General features: G+C 19.2%; 5 protein-coding genes across 5 annotated transcripts; 1 reads left to right on the top strand and 4 right to left on the bottom strand.

Moving 5' to 3' along the window:
• Positions 1-1,039: 1,039 nt before the first annotated feature.
• PGAL8A_00508200 (malonyl CoA-acyl carrier protein transacylase, putative) lies at positions 1,040-2,227 on the bottom strand (the record flags this gene model as incomplete). The annotated part of the gene is made up of 1 exon (XM_028673904.1): positions 1,040-2,227. One exon carries the CDS (start codon positions 2,225-2,227, stop codon positions 1,040-1,042), a length of 1,188 nt encoding a protein of 395 aa, XP_028530310.1.
• A 2,361-nt stretch (positions 2,228-4,588) lies between these two features.
• Positions 4,589-6,424, bottom strand: PGAL8A_00508100 (vacuolar ATP synthase subunit a, putative; the record flags this gene model as incomplete). Its single annotated transcript, XM_028673903.1, has 1 exon — positions 4,589-6,424. One exon carries the CDS (start codon positions 6,422-6,424, stop codon positions 4,589-4,591), a length of 1,836 nt encoding a protein of 611 aa, XP_028530309.1.
• A 2,034-nt stretch (positions 6,425-8,458) lies between these two features.
• On the bottom strand, positions 8,459-11,641 carry PGAL8A_00508000 (M1-family alanyl aminopeptidase, putative; the record flags this gene model as incomplete). The annotated part of the gene is made up of 1 exon (XM_028673902.1): positions 8,459-11,641. The coding sequence occupies one exon, from the start codon at positions 11,639-11,641 to the stop codon at positions 8,459-8,461; it is 3,183 nt and encodes a 1,060-aa protein (XP_028530308.1).
• Positions 11,642-14,172: 2,531 nt separating this feature from the next.
• Positions 14,173-14,637, top strand: PGAL8A_00507900 (cytochrome c2 precursor, putative; the record flags this gene model as incomplete). The annotated part of the gene is made up of 1 exon (XM_028673901.1): positions 14,173-14,637. One exon carries the CDS (start codon positions 14,173-14,175, stop codon positions 14,635-14,637), a length of 465 nt encoding a protein of 154 aa, XP_028530307.1.
• An 840-nt stretch (positions 14,638-15,477) lies between these two features.
• PGAL8A_00507800 (conserved Plasmodium protein, unknown function) lies at positions 15,478-17,013 on the bottom strand (the record flags this gene model as incomplete). Its single annotated transcript, XM_028673900.1, has 1 exon — positions 15,478-17,013. The coding sequence occupies one exon, from the start codon at positions 17,011-17,013 to the stop codon at positions 15,478-15,480; it is 1,536 nt and encodes a 511-aa protein (XP_028530306.1).
• Positions 17,014-17,645: the final 632 nt, after the last annotated feature.

The following is a 17,645-nucleotide window of genomic DNA, read 5'->3' as shown; positions in this document are numbered from 1 at the left end:
AATTATTACTTCATCTGTATGCATATGTATTTTTTTTATTTGTTAATATGAATAAGAAAATTAAAATTTTTTTTTTTTTTTGTTTTACAAATAAAACATCTTTAATATTTTTTCTTTTTTTAATCTTTATATAAAAAATAAAATAGGATAAGTAAGTAACTGTTAAAAGATGTTTTATATCTATATTTTTTGAGGTTTTTCTTTTATTTTACATATATTTTAAATTAATTTTTTTTTTATATGCATGCGTGTATTATTTTATTTCTTTTAAGCATCAAAACAAATCAAAATTGTTTTCAATAAAAATAACATTTAGTTTATATCCACTTTTAATATATAAATTGTTAAAACATAATATTAATTTTGTTAATATAAATCTAATAATATTAGATTGTAATAAGGATCCCAAAACAAATAATTGATGAGCTAATGCTAATACTTTAATTAATAATCAATTTTATAATGTACGTAAAAAGTATCTAAAAATAAATTTAGACATAGGAAAAAAAAAAAAAAAAAAAAAAAAAATTAAATATTAAAAAAATTTAGAAATACATTAGCATTAAACAAAGTTTTTTCATCTATTTTAAGTTACATAATTTAATTTTTTTAATTTTACTTTTTCGTCAAAAAAAAAAATTTTTTTTTTTTATTGTCATATTTATATATATTTCATTTTACACATTTTAATTTATATATAATGTATTTCTAAATTTTTTTAATATTTAATTTTTTTTTTTTTTTTTTTTTTTTTTNAAAAAAAAAAAAAAAAAAAAAAAAAATTAAATATTAAAAAAATTTAGAAATACATTATATATAAATTAAAATGTGTAAAATGAAATATATATAAATATGACAATAAAAAAAAAAAATTTTTTTTTTTGACGAAAAAGTAAAATTAAAAAAATTAAATTATGTAACTTAAAATAGATGAAAAAACTTTGTGTAATGCTAAAATATATCTAAGATATTTTATTTTTTAATTTTTTTTTTTTTTTTTTTTTTTTTTGCTTTAAATCATTTTAAACTTTCATTTTTATTATATATATGGTATAGCAGTTTTAGTTTTTTTTGATATATCTTTTAAAAGGTTTGTATTTATACTACCAGGCCCTAATTCATATCCGTTTTCATATCCATTTTTTAAAATATTTTGTAAACATAAATTTATTTTAATTGGACTAGTTAATTGCAAAAGTAATAACTCTTTTATTATGGATGGATCGTCATAAGCATTACCATCAACATTTGATAAAACAGGAACATTTAACTTTTTGAAATTGGTCTGTTTTAAAACTTTTTCTAAGGATCCTTTAGCTGGAAACATGTAAGAAGAATGAAATGCACCTGATATCTGCAGCTTTTTGGTGAAAATGGCTTTATATTTTTCTTTTGCTAATTTATTTAGATAATCCATACTTGCAGGCTTTCCACATAAACCAAATTTTTTATCAGTCATATAACTTACAATAAAAACGTCATCTTTCATTTCTTTATTAACATCTTCTATTAATTTATAAATAGTGTCTAAAGTTAATCCTACGACAGCAATAGTAGTCATCTCATACAATTTAGCAGAATTTTGCATTGCTTTTCCTCTTTCTTTTGTTAAATAAACACCTTCTTCAAAAGGTAATGAACCTGAACATGTCAGGGCAGAATATTCCCCCAATGAATAACCCATACATAAATTTAATTTTTCAGTTATTTCTTTATTTTCACTTTTTAATCTTTCATAAGCAGCAATTGATACTGTGTAAATAGAAGGTTGTGCTATTTCGGAGTCTTTTAATTTTTCAATTGGTCCATTCTTTATTACATCCATTAAATTATATCCTAAAACTTTACTTGCACGATCATAAATTTCTTTTGCATTTTTACAATTATCATAAGAATTTGCACCCATAGATATATATTGTTCACCTTGTCCAGGGAAAAAAAAAGTATATTTAGAGCTGTAGTTTTCAATTCTATATTTTTCAAATTCCTTTAATTTCGTTTTTATATAATTTTCATTTTCACTTGATGAAATAATCATATCTTTTATTTCATAACTGGTACTTGTGTCCTTAACTAACTTTCTTCTATTATTATTCTTGTTTTTATTATCTACTATGCTAATTGTAAGTACTTCTTTGTTTTTTAAAATAAAAGTATAACATTTTTTTGAATTCCAAATTATGATTTTTAATATTAATAACAATAAAAAATTAAAATTTAAAAACATTTTTTTTAGAAAAATTTTAATTTTTTTTTTTTTTTTTCTAAGAATAATTTACACTTTGTTCCAATGAATAATTTATTCTCTGTAACAAAAGTATTATTTATTATTTTTTTTCTTTTAAATAAAAATAACATATTTTTAGGATTTTTAATATTATATATACTAAATATATACTACATTATAGCACTTAATACTGAAGTATGTATTATAAACACTTCTAAATATACATTTATATATACAATTCATAACTAAGATAATTGCTTTTTATTTTTATTTTTTTTTTTTTTACAAATTTAAATTATCAAATATTTTATTAGATTGGTTCATTTTAAAATTTAGTACATGCATAATATTTTATTTTTTAAGTTCTTTAATGTTATTTTTACATTTTTTCCATTTTTATAGCTTTTATTATTCTCAAAAATAAAAAAACACATTATAATAAATTATGTATTAATTTATACATGTTTTTTTATTTTAAATTATTTTAAACAAATAGAAGAATTTATCTACCTATAAAAATGAAATGCAAATTCTTACAAAAAATTATAATTATTTTCTCTAATTAAATAAAATGGTGTTTTTAAAAGTTGAATTATATATTCACATTAAATATAAATTTTTATATAATAGTATTAAAATAAAAATAATATAAAAAATAAACCATAAAATTTTAAAGGTGTTGCTCAAAATTTAAAAAAAAAATTATATATAATACCATGATACATATTTAAAGCATTTGGGAATACATTATAAAATTCTTGAGTTATATAAATTTAACTATTTTATTTTAATAGATTAAAAATAAATTGAATATTAATTCATACATATTTAGCATTTTCTATTTAGAATACCACCTTCATTTTTTTTTTTTTTTTTACTATAATAAAAGAATGCAGTATTTCAATAAAAGGTGAAAATGTGTATTTTTTTTTATTTTGATTTAAAAAATAAAATCTCAAAGTTAATGAAAATAATTTTAGAATATGCTTACGTATGTTACTACTTTTTGTGAATTTTCTAGTTTACCAATGAATATACGTATAAATTATTTTTTTATAAATATTACACATTATTAATAATTTATAAATATAATTTATTCTAAATATACGAAAATTTATTATTTATAATAATTCGTTTAAAAAATGCATTTGAGAGAAAACTTACATGAAAATAGATGTATTTCTATACAGAGATAATTACAATTTATGTAAAATAAATAAAAAATAAAAAACTGGTCTTGTTTTATTAATTTTAACTTTTTATAGAAATTATAATAGAAAATTTATAATATAAAATATACAAATGCTAATAAAGAAAGTTCATCTTACTATATTTTTTTTTTTTTTTTTTTTTGCTTAAGTATAAAAATGAAATTATTGGAATATTAAAAATAATGTAATATATAATCTATTTTTAATGAATTAATAGACATTCTATATTTTTTTTTTTTTTACTTTTAGATTATTTATTTAAGATATATTAGCACTATTTTTTTTCTTTTTCTTTATGGAATAATTTTGAGTAATTCAATATTTTACTTTTGCTAATCTATTTATTTCTTTATTTCCGTTAATTTATTTGTAAATTCTATCATTTATCTTTTATTTGTTATTTATTATTTTGCTTTGCTATATCTTATTTTTTTGTATTATTATTACCATATTATAAGCTTTTTTTGTATTCTATATCAGTTTTTAGTTTACTTGTTTTCTAAATTTTTTTCTTTAAAATAGAAATATATTATAGATTAAAAAAAAAAAAAAATAATAAGTAATAATAAACCTTTAAATATAATAATGGTAGCAATAAATTAATATAAAAATTTAGATATAGGCAAATCATTATATTTTATATATATATTATTATATTCCTTTAATAAACTAAAAAAAAATTAAGAAAAAAAAATTAAGAGGATATATATCTAAAATTTCATATATATAATAAATGTATGAAATTAAATTTAATGATAGGATAATATTATATATATATATATATATATATATATATATATATATATATATATATATATTTGTGCTTTTTTATTTATAATTAACAAATATAAAAAAATTAAAAAAAATATTAAAAATACCTCATTAAAAAAACTATAAAATATAAAATAAAATGGTCATGAAATAATATCTTTTAGGGAATCATGTCATACACATATGTATAATATATATGCATTTTAGAATATCTATGCAAAATAAGGGAATAAAAACATATATTTTTCTATTTTTTTTATTTAAATTTGAATTAGTATAAAATATTAACATTATGATAAAAGAAAAAAAAAAAAAAAAAAAAATTTTAAATTAAGTTATATATTACTAAAAATATAATAAAATGTGTTAATATTTTTTCTTATTTTTCGACTAAGTTTCGTAATCCAACAGTTATTTCTTCTTCTAATGCCTTAAAATACTTTTTAAAGTATTCATCTGAATTTTTTGGAGATTCAAATTTCATGTGAGTAATTTTATTTATAGTAGGTCTTAAAGTATTATATATAGATCCCCATCCAATTTTTCTGTCTCTTGAGTCATATTCTTGTAAAGTTCTCAAACATTGTGCATAAAAATGACAAATAATTCTCATCATACCTACAGTTTTTTGCAAAGGACACATGTAATCATAATCACTGAATGCATTTTGCTGAAGAAAATCTTCTCTTATAATTTTTGCAACTTCCATTACTACTTTTTGATCTTCTGATAAAGAATCTTTTCCAACTAATTGAACAATATCATTCAAATCACTTTCTTGTTGCAATATATCACTTATTTTTTGTCTTAAGGACAAAAAATCTTGATCAAAATTATCAAAGTATTGTTCTAATTGTCTAATATATTTTGAAAAAGAAGTGGACCAATTAACAGATGGAAAATGTTTTCTCTGTGCAAGTTTTTTATCCAATCCCCAAAAAGCTTGTACAATAGACATAGTAGCTGTGGTTACTGGATCTGAAAAATCTCCTCCTGGTGGAGAAACTGCACCAACAATGGTAATAGAACCGATACGAGATGGAGAACCAATACATTTCACCTTTCCTGCGCGTTCATAAAAAGAAGCTAATCTTGCACCCAAATATGCAGGATATCCGCTATCAGCAGGCATTTCAGCTAGTCTTCCCGAAATTTCTCTTAAGGCTTCTGCCCATCTACTAGTACTATCGGCCATCATAGTGGCATTATAACCCATATCACGGAAATATTCACATAAAGTAATTCCAGTATAAATGCTAGCTTCTCTTGCAGCAACTGGCATATTTGATGTATTAGCTACCAAACAAGTTCTTTGCATAATTCCAACTTCTTCATTATCTACTTTTGTTGTTAATTCTGGAAATTCTGACAAAATTTCTGCCATTTCATTTCCTCTTTCTCCACATCCTACATATATAATAACTTCACTATTTGAATATTTTGATAAAGCTTGAGATACACACGTTTTTCCACATCCAAAAGCACCTGGAATAGCACATGTACCACCTTGTACTGTTGGAAATAAAGAATCTAAAACTCTCTGACCTGTTAATAATAAAGTATCACCTGTTATTTTTTCTAAAACAGGTCTTGGATCTCTAACAGGCCACAAATGAGATAGGCCATAAGTATATTTTTTTCCTTGATATTCTAATTCAAATATTTTGTCTTTTAAAGTATAAGTTCCATCAGGGGCAATATAAGTAACACGTCCTTTGGCATTAGGAGGAGCCATAATTTTATGTTCTTTAAATAATTTATTTTCATCAACATACCCAAATATATCACCACCTGTTACTATATCATTTAGTTTTAGCTTTTTATTGCAATAAAATTGCCACTCCTTATCATGATCTAAAGATGTCAAATCAATTCCTTTATATATATAAACATCGCCACATATATTAGCAATTCTTTCTAAAGGCCTCTGAATTCCATCATAAATATTATCTAGAATTCCAGGACCTAATTCTACCGATAAAGCATTACCTGTTTTTGTAACAGGATCTCCAACAGATAAACCAGAAGTGTCTTCATAAACTTGTATATAGGCATAATTCCCTTCTAATCTAATAATTTCTCCAACTAATTTATTCCAACCAACTTTAGCTAATTCATACATTCTTGTTCCACTCATACGTTCAGCAATAACTAAAGATCCTGCTACTTTATAAATTATTCCAGGCTCTTCATTTTCAACAGAAGGTTTTGTCATTTTCCAAGAAAAAAAAACTTAAAAGGATTTAATAAAAAAAAATAAAAATAATAAGCTAGTATTTATGAAAATGCCAAAATTAAGTACAAAAATATATATATATATAACCAAAAATATTCATATTACTTAATTTATAATTATGTAATAAAGAAATAAATAAATCAATGTAATTTATCAAATTCTTATTAAAAACAAAATTATTCTTACTATATATTAATATAAAGTATAATTTTCTTTTTTTCTTTTTTTTTTTTTTTTTTTTTTGTATTACTTCATATCAAACATATTACCAGTTTCAATTAAAAAAAAAAAAAAAAATTAATCTTTTTATTTTTTATTGTTTTTTAATTTTTATCTTTTTTAGGTTAATCTAAAAAGTATCATACTTTAATACAAGTTTTTAAATTAATATCTTATTAGGCTTTTTTTTTTTTTTTTTTTTTTTTTTTTTTTTTTTTTTTTCTTTTTTAAAATATTTCCATTTTAATTTATATTTTTCCCAAATAACCTTTTTATTATTATAATATTTTTATTATATTTTCTTTTTTATACTTAATTTTATCAAAAATATTTATATCTATATATACGTCCTTTAGTTAAATCATATGTACATTTGCAATTATATATATATATATATATATAAATAGTTTTTATAATTTTTTCTTATTTTTCATACTTTTTTCTTTCTTGCTGAATTCATGATTTTTTAATTAAAAAAAAATTTTTTTTTTTTTTTTTTTTTTTTTTCTTTCTTATTATCACTTCATTTAAATAAAATGATTCTTATAGAATTTATAATAAATTTTTTTTAATGAATTCATTTATTTCTTGTTTTTTTAATAAATAAAAAATATCCCAATACATGTATTTATGTGTATTTTTTTTTTATACTTTTTTTTTGTGTGCATATGCTTAATTCCAGTAACAAGTTGAAAATTGCATAAAAATTAAAAATCGATAAGTTCAAATATTAATAATAATATAAAATCTCCTAAAACAATTTTGTACTCTTTTTATAGTTACAATAATAAAAATAAAAAAGGAAAAGAAGTTATAGAAAGGCTAAAGTTCTAAAAATGCGCATTAAAGAGAAAGATAAATAATTTTTTTTTTTCTATTTATTAGTTCTATATATAAAAAATCATCCCTTATATATTTTACATTTTCCATAAGGAAGCAAATTTTATTATATTTTAAAAAAAGGTTGAAAAATAATTAATTTTTGAAATGCTAAGGAATATTTAATATAATTTTTAATATAAAAGTATATATTAATTTTTTGTTTCGTTATTTTAAAAAAGTTCTAATATAGAACCGCATCAAAAATAAACATTATTATTTTTAGTATGACTAATAAGTCCTTTTAACATGTGTAAATATATAATTTTCATATTAATTTAAATAGTTTTTTTTTTTTTTTTTAATTTAAACAAAAATAAGCAATAATAAAGATAACTAAAATTAATATCAATATAAAGTAAAAATAAATATATATAATTATATTGATTAATTTTTATTATTTTAAGAGTTTTTTATTTTTATTATTAATGAGTTTTTGAAAAGTATACAATTTGAAAAGAAATACAATTAATTATTTTATTCATCATTATTATTTCATATCAAAATATAAAAATAATATTTCTGAATAAACATTAATAATAAAAATATGTTTTTTCTTTATATGTTTATACTTTTCATATTAGATAATAAAAAAACATATACAAAATGGTTCTTAGTTTAACATGCAATATATAAAATAATTATATCATGGAATTAAAAAACATTTAGAGTAATGTATTATTCCTAATATATAAGTTAAATTGCATGTATAAGTACATATAAGAATTTATAAGAAAATTACAACAATTGAAAAAAAACCTTTATATTCTACATAAAGTTATTTTTTTGAATTTCTTAAATTTTACAAGTATATATATATATATAGATTTAAAATTAATATACAATTTTTTCTTTTTTAAAATTAAATGAATAGAGAAAATTACTTTTTTAATGTAATTATATATACATGATATTTTATAATTTATTTGTCAATCTTAATAAATACTCTTTTAAATTATTAGATATATTATCTTTTTTAAGAATTCTATTTATTTCATCAAGCATTAATTTTTGTCTTTTCAAGTCTAGTTTATTCCACAATTTAAATGGATCACATAATTGAGTTGCTACTTGAGGATTGAATGAATCAACTTTTATTATTACATCCGCTATCAATTTGTAACCCTTTCCTGAAATATCGTTAAAGTATTTTAAATTGTTCGTAAATGGAATATATACTGCTCTAATTTCATTTGGATTTTTACTATCTTTTAAAACATCCGTTTCAAGTTTTTTAATAATATCATATATATCTTCTCTATCAGATCTTGATACAGTCTTTAACCACTCTTGTAAAAGTAATTCATCATCTTTAGAAAGAATATAAGTTTTTTCATAAAGATCGTAATATGTTTTATAATATGCAGAAACAGCTAAACTCGTAAGCCAATTTGTAGGATAAGGTGAATTAGATTGTTCCATGATGTATTCTAAAATGTTTGGATATTTTGCTCTACTTAATAATGATAATAAAGTGTTTCTTAATTTTCTCATATTTATTTGATCAAAGTCAACATAAGATTCATCATCAAAATGAGTCATATCATCAGCTTCAGATTTTAACTCCTTGAAAATTTTAAAGTAATCATCATTTAATTCATTTCCAATCTGCTTATAGATAAACATTTTAGTATCATATAATACATCTGTGTCTAAATTATCTATAAAATTGATAATATATCTATCACGAGGTAGAGTTATGATGTATGATTTAAAACCTGGATCAGCATTTGAATCATTCATTAAATACCTAATAGCATTAATAAAATCTTTATTGACAGGTGTTAATTCAGGTTCATCTATATCTTCATTTTTAGCTTGTAAAAGTTCCTTATAATTTGTTAAAATTTGTTTCATATATATATCTGTACAAATATTAAATCTAACAAATGAATCCTTATCATATTTAAATAACAAAATGCGTTCTTCATCTGTTAAATTATCTTTAATATAAACTGGGGCACTAAATCCTCTGAACAAAGATGGAATTGGTTTTTCTTCGATATTTTTAAAAACAAAAACATCTCTTTCTTTTGTAAATTCAAGGGTAGTTTCTTCAATCATTTCTTCTCCATTTTTTGGATTGACAAGACCAACTTTTATTGGAATAAATAAGGCTTTTTTCTCTTTTTGATTATTATCTTCTTTTGTAAATTGACTTACATGAATAGTAAATTCTTTTTTATTTTCATCATATGAATAAGTAGCAGTGACATGTGGAGTTCCACTTTGTGAAAACCATAATAAAAATTGATCTAAGTTCGCATTATTATCACCTTTCTTTAATTTATATGCTTCATTCATTGCATCATTAAAATCTTCACATGTTGCTGTTTTTCCATCATTTTTTTTTATGTAAATAGTCATACCTTTTTTATAGTATTCTTCACCCAGAATAGTCATATACATTCTCATAACTTCACTACCTTTATCATATACTGTTGTTGTATAAAAATTTTCCATACTTACATAAGATTCAGGTCTTATTGGATGTGACATTGGTGATGAATCTTCCAAAAATTGAACACTTCTTAATAAATCTACATGATCTAAACGAAATGTGGCTGTTTTAGTTGTGTGTTCAGAAAAAAGATTTTCTCTATGAACAGTTAATCCTTCTTTTAAAGTTAATTGAAACCAATCTCTCAATGTAACTCTATTTCCAGTGTAATTATGAAAATATTCATGACCTACAACTGTTAATATTCTTTCAAATGAAAAATCTATTGATTTTTTTTTGGATGCTAATAATGAATTTGCATTAAATATATTTAATCCTTTATTTTCCATTGCACCTACATTAAAATCAGAAACTGCAACTAGGTTCAATCTGGTTAAATCATATTCTAAACCGAAATAGTTTTCATCAAATTCCATAGCCTTTTTTAAACACTCTAAAGCCCATTTTAATTTAGATACATATTTTTCTTCACTAAATACATATAATTCAACGTTCCTTTTAGAAAATTTCGTAACATATGTATCACTTAAATGCTTCAAATCTCCTGCTACTACTGCAAATAAATAGCAAGGTTTTAAATAAGGATCAACAAATCTTGCTCCATGTCTTCCTTCATTAACATCAAATTCACTTACTTTATCTCCATTACTTAACAATACTGGATATTTTTTTTTATCTGCAGTTAATGTTACATCATACTTTGACATAATATCTGGTCTATCAATAAAAAATGTTATACGACGAAATCCTGTTGCTTCACATTGAGAAACAATTAGATTTTTAGATTTGTATAAACCAGTTAAGGCAAAGTTAGATTCAGGATGTATAGTTACTTGAGAAGAAAATTTAAATTTACCTTCTGGTAAATTGCTAGAAAAAATAGTTAAATACTCATTATCATATCTATAATGTTCTCCTTCAGATAATTTAGTTTCATTTATAGCTATTTCTTTTATTTCTAAATCAACACCATCTAAAACTAAATCTTCTCCATCATAGTGCTCACTTAATTCTATATCTAAGGTAGATTTTACTGTAGTATGATCATCATAAATTTCTATATGTAACGTGCTGTTATTTATTTTAAAACCACTTGGCTTGTAATCAGTTCTGTAGTTAATTTTTGGAACTACTTTATTGTCACCTGATTCATTATTTCCGCTGTCATCTTCTCTTGTTGTTATATCATCAAATGCAGATGGGTCTAAGCTTTCAGAAGATAACTTTAATTTTTTTTCTTGGGAAGTATTTCCACCTGAACCTATTGGACCACCTCTTTTTCTGTCCTTATCTGGTGAACTATTATTCTCCCCTTTTTCACTCATTAATCTTTTCTGTATTATATATGATTGAGGTTTTTTTTTTTTGTTAATGCTATTAAAAATGTCCTTTTGAAATAAATCCAAGTTTGCAATTTTGAAAATTTCTAAATCATAAATTAGGGAAGAAAAATTTATTTTTTGATTTATATTATTTTTAATTGAATTAGATTTTAGCAAGCGACTAATTACACCGCATGAATTAATTCGAAAAATATTATTTATCATGCAAGTATTTTTATGATAATTAAGAGAATTTGCTAAAAATAAAACTGATATAAAAAAAAAATTATAGTTTAATACTTTTTTTAAATTCATTTTGTAAAAAAATATTAAAGCACAGTGATAATTTAATTACATGTATGCATACAAATTTAAATATCACTTTTTTTTTTTAAATTTTTACGTTATACGTAGCATATATATTTTTTGTGTATAATTTTTTTTTAAAACTCAAAGTTTGAGCATGCAACGAAATTTTTTTCCTTTATTTTTTATTTAAAAAAAAATATTTTTAATATAAAATAAAATAAACTTTTTAAAAAGAAATGTTAAAATGTTTTAAAAAATATTTAATTAAAAAAAATAAATTTCATTTAAAAAATCATATATGTATATAATGTTAATTCATTAATACATTTAAAAAATGCCATATCATATAGTTTTTTCCTTTAAAAATTCGACTTTAAAAATTTTTAAACGAAAAATATTTTTTAAATGAATTTAAATATTAATTAAATACTAAATGAAATATATGGTTTAAAATTTGCTCATATATTGTTCTAAATAGTTAAATTCCTATTAAAAATAATGTACGTATTTATATAACATCATTAATTTTTTTTTTTTTACTTTAGTTTTTATTATTTTGGTATATTTTTTTTTTTTTTTTTTTTGAAGTTAAATTTATAACATTTTTTCTTTTAAATGCATGCTTTAAATAATTTTATTTTTTTTTAAAAATACTCGTAGGTAAAACTAAAGTAGAAATAAATTAATTGATTAAAATTTTTAATACATGATCTTTTTTTTTTTAGTATATTTCACAATTTCATAAACATACATATTTAACTAAAAATATACATGTTCTACACGTACATCGAAATTCTATTTTTATTGTTGCTATTAAAAAAAATAAATTATAAGATATATTTTATAAAAATATGTTATTTTTTTTAAGCTAATGTTAACACTGTGATATATAAAAAAAAATAAAAAAAATTTAGGTTTAGTATTAAGAGAAAGCATTTTTTCCTTTGTAGTAGTACTTTATATATACATGATGTTATTTAAATCCATTTTAAATCGAAATGTTAGAATTAATAGAATATTAGGAAATTTTTACCATGATTTTTAGAAGTTTATTATATAATTAAAAGTGTTGCAATTCTCTTTGTAATAAAGATTTTGTTGAAATTAACTAGACTATATTTAGTTGATTTCTATATAATAACACTAATTTTTTTATTGCTTTTAAAAAAATGCAAAATCAATGTTAAATCTTTAATATAATTATGTAAAAGAATGTATTTTACAATGAATTTTTTTGAAAAACATTTATGTTAAACCTATACTAACAAACGATATATATTACATATATTAAAAAAAAAATACATTTAAATTATGCAGTTCTACAATTTTATTTAATTATTGTTAGATTTAATAAAATAAAATTTAAATTCATTAAGTTTTCTAGTGTTTATTTCTGTTATATAATAAAAGTGCATTTATATTTCATTTTAAATGTATGTTTTTTTCATCTATTTTATGGTTTTCTTACTATACTACACCTTATTTTAAAAAAAATACTTAAATATAAAATTTCTCTAAATTTTAAACATTTCCGAATAACATATCTACTTTTTTAATAAATTTTTTATATTTTCTATTGTAATATTTAATTTTATTTTTAATATATAGATGAATAATATATTTACATATTTTAATATTATTTTATGCCATTTTACCTTATTTTGTTTAATAATGTTCTTTTTTAAGTAAAAAAATAATATTTTCTTTTTTTATGCAAAATTGAAAATATTTTTATGCTAAAGATAAAAAGGCATTTATATATTTTTAATTTTTATATTTTTATATTTTTGTTATATAATAAAGTATTATATAGAAAAGAAAAAACACAGAATTTCCTATTCTTTTTCAAAATTTTTTCCTTATTTAGATCCATAATTTAATCATCTTTATAAATATAATTATGAAATTAGCTTCATAATGTGTTATAAAAAATTTCTCTTTTAAAAAAGTTTTCTTTTGAAGCTATTTTTTTTTTAAAAAATATATATTTAATTCGTAGAAAATTTTTTAATAAATTAACAACAATAATAATGTATGCAAAAAATTTCATTTTAAAGTTTCTAATTTTAAAAAGATTATAATTCTTCTCCTTAAAAAAAAAAAAGTGATCAATAAGTTACCTTAAATTAACTATGACATAAACTTTTTCTATTTTTGTTATCTCTTCTTCGACATTTTTTTTTTTTTTTATTTATCTTAAATATTATAATAATACAAAAATAAAATTTTTACATTTATGACAAAAATCGTATTTATATAAAAATAAATTTAATTATTTTATTTTTGTTTTACTGTTGACAAGAAATAAAATAAAGTAACGAGAAAATATATTAAAAAAAAAAAAAAGTGCAAAAAAAGAAAAAAAATACGTAACACGAAAAATGTAGGATATGTTATATACAAAAAATAATATAAGGATAAAAATAAAAAGTAATAAAGAAATAAATTTTATGTTTAAAAAATAGTATAGTTAGAGAAAGTTAACGTAAAAAATAAAATACATAAATATACAAAGCGTTTGGAAAAGGGTTTAAATAATGAAATTTAATAATAATAAAAAGAATGATATTCTTGAAGATGAATTATCAGACAATTTTGTATTACCTGAAGGTGATAAAGTAAAAGGGGAAAAACTATTTAAAAAACATTGTAAACAATGTCATTCTGTAGCTCCAGATAATAGTCAAACGAATTCTGGATTTACAAGTTGGGGTCCCTCCTTATTTAATGTATATAACAGGACTGCCGGAATGAGTATGGGAAATTCTCCATTTCAAGTTTCTCCTGATATGTATTCTTCGGGAATTATATGGAATGATGTTAATTTACTCAAATACATGAAAAATCCAAAGCAATTTGTTGAATCAAATATCGGTATGAACTTTAAAGGGATTTCAAATTTTCAAGATAGAGTTGATATCGTACATTATTTAAAAACATTAACATATGATGATCCTCACGGAAGAGAAATTGCAGAAAAATATTCAAAAAAAAATAACTAAATTTTTAAAAATACAAAAAAAAAAAAAAAAAAAAAAAAAAAAATCCTAAACATATGAACTTTTTTTTCTTTTTTTACTAGTATATATCCTATTATGGTTTTATGATGGTATAATTTTTATAAATATTTATATTATTTTTTTTTTTTTTTTCCATGATTTTCTTATTAAATTTGCTTTTATTCAATATATTTATTATGTTAATTATTCGTTTACCTTACATATATTTTTATACTTAACCAAATATTATTTCAGATAATGTATTTTAATCCTATTTTACACATTTAATTGTAGTTATTAATGCTTTAATATGTACATTATTATTATTAGCATTATTTGTGTTTTTGTTAGCTCTACTATTAATCATCATGATTTTTATTACTATATCATAAAAATATGTATTATTTTAAAAAATTATAAAACAAAAATTCTATTATTTACAATTAAAAATTTTGATTCAAGTTAAGATTATAAAAATTTATATTAACAAATATAATTATTTTTACTTAAAATTGAAATTACATATTTAAATAGTTCTAAAAATGATGTACTAAAAAAAAAAAAAAATAAAAAAAAAAATAAAAAAAAAAAAATATAAATGCTTAATTTTTTTTTTTTTTAAAGACAATTAAATAAAATAATAAAATATAAATAGTGAATTTTTTTTTTTTATTTAATTTATATTAAAACCTGAGTTAGTTAAGAAATTAATTTTATTCTTTAATTATATATAACCAAAATTTTTTTTTTTTTTTTTTTTTTTTTTACATTAATTAAAAATGTATATGTGTAAAAAAATACGCTTTTGCATATCCCTTCCTTTTATTTATGCTATCCATAAGTTTACATAATATTACATTTTAAGCAATTAAAATCAAATTCAAGACTATTAACTTCAACAATATCATACATATTTTCTTGCCATTTATCACAATGAAATTGAATATACGTATCTAAGTTATGACCATCATCAAGTGTATAATGGGAATAATAATTAATTTTATCATTATTTTTACAATCTAATGTGAAATTTATATTGTTTTCTTCATTATTATTTATTACTTTATCACTTCTATATATATTATAAGAGTTAATTTTTTCAGCAAATTTTTTAATTATCATAGGAGTGAAAGCATATATAGAACATAAGTTTTTATTAATGTCAAAGCAATAATAATTTTTTAAAGAAAACCTTGTAAATATATTTAACATATTATTTTCTTCATCTGATTTATCTTTTCCTTCTTCTAAATAATGATCATTACTTTTATTTTCTTTTAAAAATGTTGCATTTTCATTTTCTGTAAAAATACTATCAACGTCATTATTTATGCATGAAAATGAATCATCAAAAATAAAAAAATCTTCAATATCTTCATTTGCATCATAAAAATATTCTGTATTTTCATTATCTTCCAATTCCATGTTATTATGCTGTTTAACTTTAAATGCTTGTTTTAATTTATTTATATCTTCAATATATAAAAATAATCTTGACAATCTCTCTTTTTTTATTGAATTTATTTTATCAATATCATTAATATAATCAACAGAAATATTATTTTCAAAGTTATTATCATTACAGAAATACATTAATGAATTTAATTTATTTATTTTTTCTTTAAAACTTTTATTGAAATTATTTTTGCAATCTCTATATAAAGCTTTAATTGCCTCAATTTTGTTTATCCCTATATGGAAAACATTAAATTTATTTTTAATTTTTTCATTATCATATTCCCTTTTCTCTTCTATTTGGTTATTTTCGTCCATTTCATTTATATTCAGTTGTTTATTTTTTTCAAAATTATTAATTTCTTCTATTTCTTCTATTTCTTCTATTTCTTCTACTTGATTTTTTTTTTCTTCATTTTTCTCTTCTTCCTCCTTTTTTATATCTTTATTTTTTTCTTTTTCTTCCTCCTTTTTTATATCTTTATTTTTTTCTTTTTCTTCCTCCCTTTTTATATCTTTATTTTTTTCTTTTTCTTCTAATTTTTTTTTGTCTTCATTTTCTTTTTTTTTGAAATTAATACTCTCTTTTCCTTTTTTCCCATTTTTATTAATTATACGCTTTTTTGATTTATCCATAAATTCATTATCTGAGAATTTTTTATCTTGTTTAACTTTCTTAAAATATATTTTTAATTTTTCTTGATTAAAATTTTTCTCACTAAAAGATTTATATGATAAATTATTCTGATGAAATAAATTTTTGTAATTAGGCTTTTTTTTTTCTAAAAAGCTTTTTATATTATTTTGACAAGTACAAGAACTTGTAACATTTTTATCTAATGTCACAGCATTTGCATTTGCATTTTCTTTACATATTTTACATATTTCTAATGCATATTCGCTATTATTATCACTACCTATCATATTTCTTCTATATTCTTCTTTTTTTTTTTTTTTTTTTTTTTTTTTTTATATATATATATTTAAATGTATTTATTTAAAAAATTAAAATTATAAAAACAAATATAATTTTAATAAATAAATTTTNNNNTTTTTTTTTTTTTTTTTTTTTTTTTTTTTTTTTTTTTATATATATATATTTAAATGTATTTATTTAAAAAATTAAAATTATAAAAACAAATATAATTTTAATAAATAAATTTTATATCATTTTATGTAATTAAAATTACAAAATTTAATACTCTTTATGATTAAATTATCTATTAAAAACTCTTTTTAATTTTTACTTAAAATTATGTATTATAAAAAAAAAAAAAGTGATATAAAGTTTTTTAATCCTTATCTCACAAAAAGTATAATATGCATGTTTAAAAAAAAAAAAAAAAAAAAAAATTTATAAATAAAATAGATATAATAATAACTAATTACATAAAACAAATAAAACAGTTTAATAATGTTAATGAAAATATAATTGCGAAAATAACAAAAATAAGAATATATAAATATTTTATATATAAATTTAAAGCAAGGACAAAAAAAAAAAAAAAAAAAAAAAAAAAAAAAAAAAAAAAAAAAAAAAATAAAAAAAAATAATA

This window comes from Plasmodium gallinaceum, assembly GCF_900005855.1.
Source record: "Plasmodium gallinaceum strain 8A genome assembly, contig: PGAL8A_v1_152, whole genome shotgun sequence".
Taxonomy (NCBI): Eukaryota; Apicomplexa; class Aconoidasida; order Haemosporida; family Plasmodiidae; genus Plasmodium; species Plasmodium gallinaceum.
This window is presented reverse-complemented; position numbering and strand designations above follow the sequence as displayed.